Here is a 7,217-nt window from a genome sequence, read left to right as displayed (position 1 = left end):
CACTTGGAGAAGCAACAGGCTTTCCCGGTATGCCAGGTTCCGTCAATTGCATTGCACTGACAATAGAAGAATTGCCTGTTAGGATTGCACGAGCAATACAAAGGTCATACCAAAGAACCCACTATGAAAGTAGTGGCATCACATAACTTATGGATTTAACATGCAATTATCTCAATTGCATTGCACTGACAATAGAAGAATTGCCTGTTAGGATTGCACGAGCAATACAAAGGTCATACCAAAGAACCCACTATGAAAGTAGTGGCATCACATAACTTATGGATTTAACATGCAATTATCTCAAAACAACGTCAATTGCAATTATGTAAGATCCCGAGACATTGTGGGAGGTGATGACTCATTTGATTTTGCACAATAAATTGTGGAGGATAAGCACAATGGTATACGTACCATCGCGGTCATCCTCCAGAATCTGACAATGGTTGCCTCCCCCACATTGCGACCTAACTTTTCGAACATGTATAAGACGCATACTCAGTAGTCAACCACACTGGACATAAATATGTCCACCTCATCTCAGAAAATATGTCCAGTGATTGTTTGGGAAATAACCCCTCACCGGATTTGTGGTAGAGATGGTTACAAAAGGCACATGTTTCACCGCATTCATGGAACTAAAATGAACTGAAAATATATATCATAGTTTCGTGCTTCCTTCCCAGTATAACTAAACTCAATAGTTTCGTGCTTCCTTCCCGGTATATAACTAAACTCATTTATGCAAAAAATTGAGATGGTCAGCTGATTACTTTCTGGACTTCGGTGCATCTGGTGTATAGCCCATGATCTTCAGTTCTTCGTTCTTTTCCTTATTCTTTTTCTTTGTCTTTTGTGAGGGGTTCAGTTCTTCATCCTTGGCCAGCTGAAGTGCCGGGGCGTTTGAGTCTTCTGAGAGACGTTAGTCACAGAGGTAAGGATTGGAGTTAAGTGTGCCTCCCAGAACTCACACTTTTGAGCGCTTCAAGTAAACCACGAGCACGACGCCTGTCAGGGCAATAGCGCCAGCCATTAGCCCGTAATGAGCAGGCATCAACTGACTTTTTTGGAGAGGCACTAGCTCCGGCAATTGCTTTTTAACTTCAGAACTGGAATCCGAGTTGTCAATGTGCAACCTCAGGACCTGCAAGTCCAAGCTCCACTACAATGAGGCATAGGAGACAAGCAAAAGACTGACACATCTGGCCATGACAAAGTGGTAAAGGAATCTCCGGATGCTTGTGCTGAGAGTAATAGCAAAATAGCGGCATTTTAAGCAGGCAAATGGGTTCTAAGTCAGAGAAAGGAAATACCTTCAATCCGGATGATTTGGCATTGAGAACAGCACCGGCAAGATCAGAATCTGTAGTAAGCAGCACCCTATCACCTTCATCATCGTCATACTGCATAGAACATCAGAATCAAAATCTTATTGCTACTGCAGTTTGGATGTAGTATAGTGTAGAATACAGGCTAAGGTAGCTGCAACTGCAAGTGAGCGAGTGCTCTACAATTAAGAATACATTCATTCATGGGACTAAGTAGCTAGCAGTACCACTCAAGATAGCTGATGTTATTCAAGGCGGTTCTTGGTGTTAGTCCACTAGTTACAGGAACCATTTTGTATTACTATGTAGGATCTCGAATACATTCAAATTATACTCAATGGTGACGTCAAGTTGGCAACTACGTACAGGTGTCTTCGGAAGGAGAATAGCTTTGACTAGACGTGTAGTTTCCTCCATAACCATAGGAATGAATAGTATTCCCAAGGAATTCATGTGCTCGTTTCATATACAAAACTAATGCATCCACATGGAACTTTCCTCTGGAATCTGCATTCCTATGGTTTTCCTATGAAATCCTCCAAACCGAATGAGCCCCTAGTCAAAGCTCATTTTACCATCCTATCGCATTCCTATGCTACTACTAATTACTATGTTTTGGTTTCCTCTAAAACGAAAAGCCCTCAATTCTACTTGCAATTATAACAGAAAATGTTCCATCAAAGCAATTAGAAATGCAAGATTGAGGATTAGGAACTGCTCATCTAGCTCTTCCGTTCAAAATGCCAAGAGTTTAGAAACACAAATATATCAAATAAAGCTTACCAAAAGTTGAATTGGGCCCTTTTCACCACCAGTGCCTAATCTTTGTGTTATAGAAGACATAAGCTCATCTAAACTCTCAGAACCTGCAGCAATGAAACACAAAATGTTGTTAGTCGGTACACTGCCACCACAGCTAGCTCTCGTCAAACTATGAAGTGTGTACCCACCGCATGTAAATCTATGCATACGTCCCTTCTTGTCCTGAAGCTTGAAGGCAAAAGAATTGCCAACAGCAGCAGGATAAATGCTACTCCTGCCATCTCCGACCTCTGACGGCATCACTAAGGATATTTCACTGAGCAATGAAATCATGCAGGTAAGCATCACATTTTTGAGCGGAAAAAGAAAATCACAAAGGATGCATCAACCAACCTCTGGCTATCAAATTCCTCATCTGGAGGCTCCAAAGCAAGAGCAGAGTCCCAGAACTTCTGCATCATTGTGTTTGCTACATCATTTGCAGCTCCAGAACCTCCTTCAGCCTTCAGACAGAGCATGTTAGATGGACCAAGGTTACAATAATATTCCTCAGGCAACTATATTCCAGTAATAGAGGAGGGGTAGAGGGCAGGGGAACACACCATAGAAATGGCTGCCTGGGTAAGTTGCAGAACATCCAAACAAGCAACAACTCTACCATCTGACATGGAAAATTGAAAAATAGGTTAGACAAAAAAAAAACAATAAGTACCAAACAGCTAGTATTACTAGGCTGAGAACAAAAAGGTTTTACCTCCATCAACAACAGGAATATGCAAGAATTTGCCATCATGCATTATATGTAATGCGTCCAGAATTGACGTGTCCAATGTAGCACAATCAGGGTGTGCAGTCATTACCTTGAGGAAAATGGTAAATAACAGTGAGTCCAGAATGAGTTGCATAAACCTTAGCCACCTTTTGAAATAAGAAATCAGTCTGGAGAAGAAACCTTTTCTACTAGAGTTAATTCGGGAGAAAGATTTTGTGCCACAACACGCATAAGCACATCCTTTGAGCTGAATTTCAGAGTAACATATACATTAACAGCTCGACAATAAACATAAAAAGGAAACAACAGACAAATGTTTAATGAAAGAAATATGAGAATGCTTACGTAAAGATCCCTTGCAGCAAATTTCCGGTAGTTATAACCACTGAATTAACACGTAGTTCACGCATTTTTTGGGCGGCTACATAAACAGGATCTGAAGGAGAAACAATCGCTACTCTGCAAATTGACATAAGAGGTAGCTCCCATCATCTAATTAACCTTTTTTGTTACAACATAACCAAGAAAAATGAACAAGAGAAAGCAGATAAGTACTTTGTGCTTTCCGTGATAATGGTTGACAAAGAAGGTTTAAACATCCGTTCTCTTATAGTTTCTATTAAAGTGGAAGGAGCTGTATCCACGAAAGTCACATCAGTTTGGTCAGCTCATGAAAAAATTGGTAGACAAGAACAATCTATTTAGAAAAGAACACATATTTACGTCAAAAACTTGAAGACTTTCCGTGATAATGATTTAATTTTTGTTTGAAATAAACTGGATATTGTTAACTATTCACGAATATAGGTCATGTGTTCTATTACTTCTTACTTGTGTATCATCAATGTATAACAACAAAGGAGTAGAGTTAGCTGGCAGTCACAAGACCTGAGAAGTTGCTACCGAATTGGCGCTCAACCCCTTCTACAGCAGCTGCAAGTGCACTTCCTTGTTCTGCTGCCTTCTCCAGTCTTGATATTGCATCATAGAGGCATTTTGCAATGTCCAGCATGGCAATAACCTCACCATTATCAACCACAGGAAGGTGTCTAAATTTCCCTAAAACCAGAATGTACAAAATTAACTTCTAGGAGTCGACGCAAACATCTCTGGAAGTAAGCTTTATGTGAAGAACACGAACACAATCACCATCAACATATATACACATCTCTCATCATAAAGCTAAAGAAAACTAGAAATGCAACCACATTTGAAACACCTTTTGAAGATTTTGCAGAAGAATAAACATAGTTAGTTCTATCACTAAGCACGTTTCCACCGGAAGTTTCAGATATATACAGATTTAGTAAAGTGGCTCTAAATTGCTACAAGAAAAAACACCAAATGATTCCCCTAACAGTAAGGATGAGAATTTCTAGTGCCTCTGTTACTTCTTTATTAACATGTCAGTTTGTGTTGTCAGCATAGTTAAAAAAGGCGTGTCTAGGCTCTAGGCGATAGCCAAACACCTAGCGCATAATTGCGCTCAAGCGTGCACTTTGGACAGAAAAGCGCAAGGCAGTGGCAAAACGCACAATTGACGCCTAGCGCTTGTTTTAACTTTGGTATCCGTATAGATAAATCATTAGGGTTTTCAGAAACTAAACTTTGTCAGTTTTGTAATCATTTAGGATATTTGTTTTGAATTGCAATCCATCTTGTTAAGAGTTACTGCTTTCAAATGCTAATGCATCAGGAGTTGAAGTTATGTAGCAGCTAAACCTATAAAGCACATCCTACATGAATTTTTAAGAAAGCAGTGAGAAACTTGATAGAAAAGATATAGCCACAGAAGATTTAAGGGGAAAAAGGGACGAAAATAAGAAAACTTTGAAAAGTTAAAGTGCTAAAATTTAACAAATTGCAAGAAAAGAGAAAATTGGAGGAGTAAAAATAAAATAGTTAATACAGGGTCAATGACTTGACTTGACCAAGGGAACAGATTTAACTGCTGAACCATCTTGTTGTCAATTGTGTATTTAAAAGGACTAAATTATGGCAACTGGAAAAGAGACGTATAATATAATTAACTGAACTGTACTGATCATGATATAACAGAATTACCTTCAGAAAAGACAACACATGTTACAAGTTATAGGATGTGAGTTTCAACTGATTCGACCACTCACAGTGATGGTTAGTTGGAGCATACTGTAACTTAAAGTGTAGCTCAAATATACCTTGGACCATTTTCTGTAGTGCCTCGATAGCAAGTGTGTCAGCTGTGACATAATGAGGGCTGCGTGTCATGATCTTGGATATGATTGTTTGCTCAACCCGCAGCCCCTCGGCAATAACCCTTGTGGCTATGTCCTACATCATAAGGCAGATGGTAAGTAAAAACAGAGCAGGTTGTTCACATCATAAGCATTTTCACATGTAGCAGTCAGACAGACTGCTGAATCAGTCCAGAAATAGGGTGGAACACGCTGATACAGTGTTATTCAAAGAATAAGATGACTCACATGAGCTTACAAAACATTGCTACTGTACTGACCATTTTTCCATCAGTTCCAAGTCTGAAGCATCATCAATTAAACAAGAAACTGAACAAACACATTGTTGGTCATAAACTAAAAGTTGTATAAACTGAACATAACTTCCAACCTAAACATGCCTTACTCTAGTCACTCGATGCAAATGCAAAATTGCAGACACAAGCAATCTTTATGGTGTGGAGTACAGTTCAAAACAGGCAATGTACACTGTTACCTTAAAGAATCCTACCGTTCAAGCTCCGAACACTAACTAAACGACAACCGGCGCAATCATCAAAGGAAGATTCCAAGAAAGAACATATCACCTTGTCGGTGACAATGCCGGAGAGGAGGCCGTTGACGTCGGTGAGCAGCACGGCGTCGACCCGCCTGGCCGCCATCCGCCGGCACGCCTCTGACACCGTCGTCCCCTCCGGGATCGTCAGCGCCTTCGACAGCCGCAGCTTCTTGACCGTCCTCTCCCCTCTGACAAAACCCACACCCGGCCAAAAGGAGGAATCAGGATCGAGGTGTAAACAGCAGAAAAGGGAGGAAGCGTTCGGGCGCTTACGCGACGTGGTTGGGAGAGGTGGGCTTGGAGGGGGCCTTCCCGTTTCCGTTGGCGACAGCGGCGGAGGGATCATCTGACTTGCGGGAGGAGGCGGCCGACGGCGGACGGCTGCGCGTGCGTCGGTTCTGCGCTACGGCGGCAGTGGCGCCGGAGTTCATGGCTGCGGCGTCGAAAGTGAGGGCGAAAACACTAAAAAGGGCTTAGCTTACGGCTTGGGGGTTGCCAAGGGAGGACGACGGCGACGAGGTGGCGGCGGCGGCGAATGTTGGAGGAGGGGAGCGGTCGCTGCTTCTTGTTGGGCTGCTTCCTTGTGGGAGTCGTTTTCACATTCGGTCCCTTAGATGCTGCATTATTGCGTTAAGAGTTCATGTGACTTCCTAACTTATTTTATAATATTTCTCAAATAAAACTTATATCTTATAATCTGCTGTAGAAAATACCCACCAAAATATACTAATGGTGAAATCTCTAAAAGTTGATTAAAATATTAATAATGAAAATAAATAACCAGGACCGACTAAATAAATTGATCAGTGTAATCTATTATGATGCTTAGCTGAAGGTTACTATTATTACGCGTGCGAGAAATCTGATGGGAAAACAATAGATGAGTACAAACTTATCACTCAAAATTATGAAAGTGATTTTACTATTAGATACCGTTTCATATAAATGTGTGAACTACCAGTTAATCCGATGGTCATAATTACCGAAAAATTGTTAGAAAGGATATTTAGGTAAGCATCCCCATATTCCTTTCATTAAGATTGTGTTTGTTGTTCTCGTATTTATGTTTACTATCAAGTTTTTTTTGCATGGGTTCACTATCAAGTTGTTAGTGTCTATTTATTATTATTTTTTAACATAGTACAAACGCAAAGCGTTCATAAATACACGCATACACTGATCCCTATAAACACACACATGCACACCCTATGAGACCTCTTCCAATGCAAAGGTGCTTAGATGAGGTGCTAAGTGCATTAAATACCTTAGCAACTCAACTCCTCAATGCATATGTACTTAACTTGTTGTTGCTAAGCACACTTTATTTAATGAGTTAGCACCTAAAGTCTTTCATGCATTGGTCAAATTGTTTCATTTAAGTGGTTTGTCTAGGTTCTCGCGCTTGGTATTGGTTCTTTCTGGGGTCACCAAAGTACTCTCTCCCCTTCTTAAATGTTGTGCCATGTCATTTTTTTTGCTTATGTAACATGCTTAGCACCTGTCCACGGTGGAGCACTGGAAAGGGCCTGAACACCTCCGAGTGTCGAGGCACGACAATCTATGGGATCGGCAAAGGTCCCTTT

At 40.9% G+C, this 7,217-nt stretch overlaps 1 protein-coding gene across 1 annotated transcript; it reads right to left on the bottom strand.

The window, feature by feature from the left end:
- Nucleotides 1-499: 499 nt before the first annotated feature.
- LOC123086576 (CBS domain-containing protein CBSCBSPB3) lies at nt 500-6,234 on the bottom strand. Its single transcript, XM_044508336.1, has 14 exons — nt 5,908-6,234; nt 5,663-5,822; nt 5,040-5,172; nt 3,748-3,918; nt 3,415-3,493; nt 3,205-3,318; nt 3,040-3,106; nt 2,842-2,947; nt 2,690-2,748; nt 2,481-2,590; nt 2,276-2,403; nt 2,109-2,191; nt 1,311-1,400; nt 500-1,141 (listed from the first exon to the last, which is right to left on the bottom strand). Exons 1-14 carry the CDS (start codon nt 6,063-6,065, stop codon nt 965-967), a joined length of 1,635 nt encoding a protein of 544 aa, XP_044364271.1. The 5' UTR covers nt 6,066-6,234; the 3' UTR covers nt 500-964.
- Between the last annotated feature and the right edge of the window lie 983 nt (nt 6,235-7,217).

The sequence above is a fragment of the Triticum aestivum genome, chromosome 4A, assembly GCF_018294505.1.
Source record: "Triticum aestivum cultivar Chinese Spring chromosome 4A, IWGSC CS RefSeq v2.1, whole genome shotgun sequence".
Taxonomy (NCBI): Eukaryota; Viridiplantae; Streptophyta; class Magnoliopsida; order Poales; family Poaceae; genus Triticum; species Triticum aestivum.
Note: the sequence above shows the minus strand (reverse complement) of the source record. Positions and strands in the feature narration are given on the sequence as shown.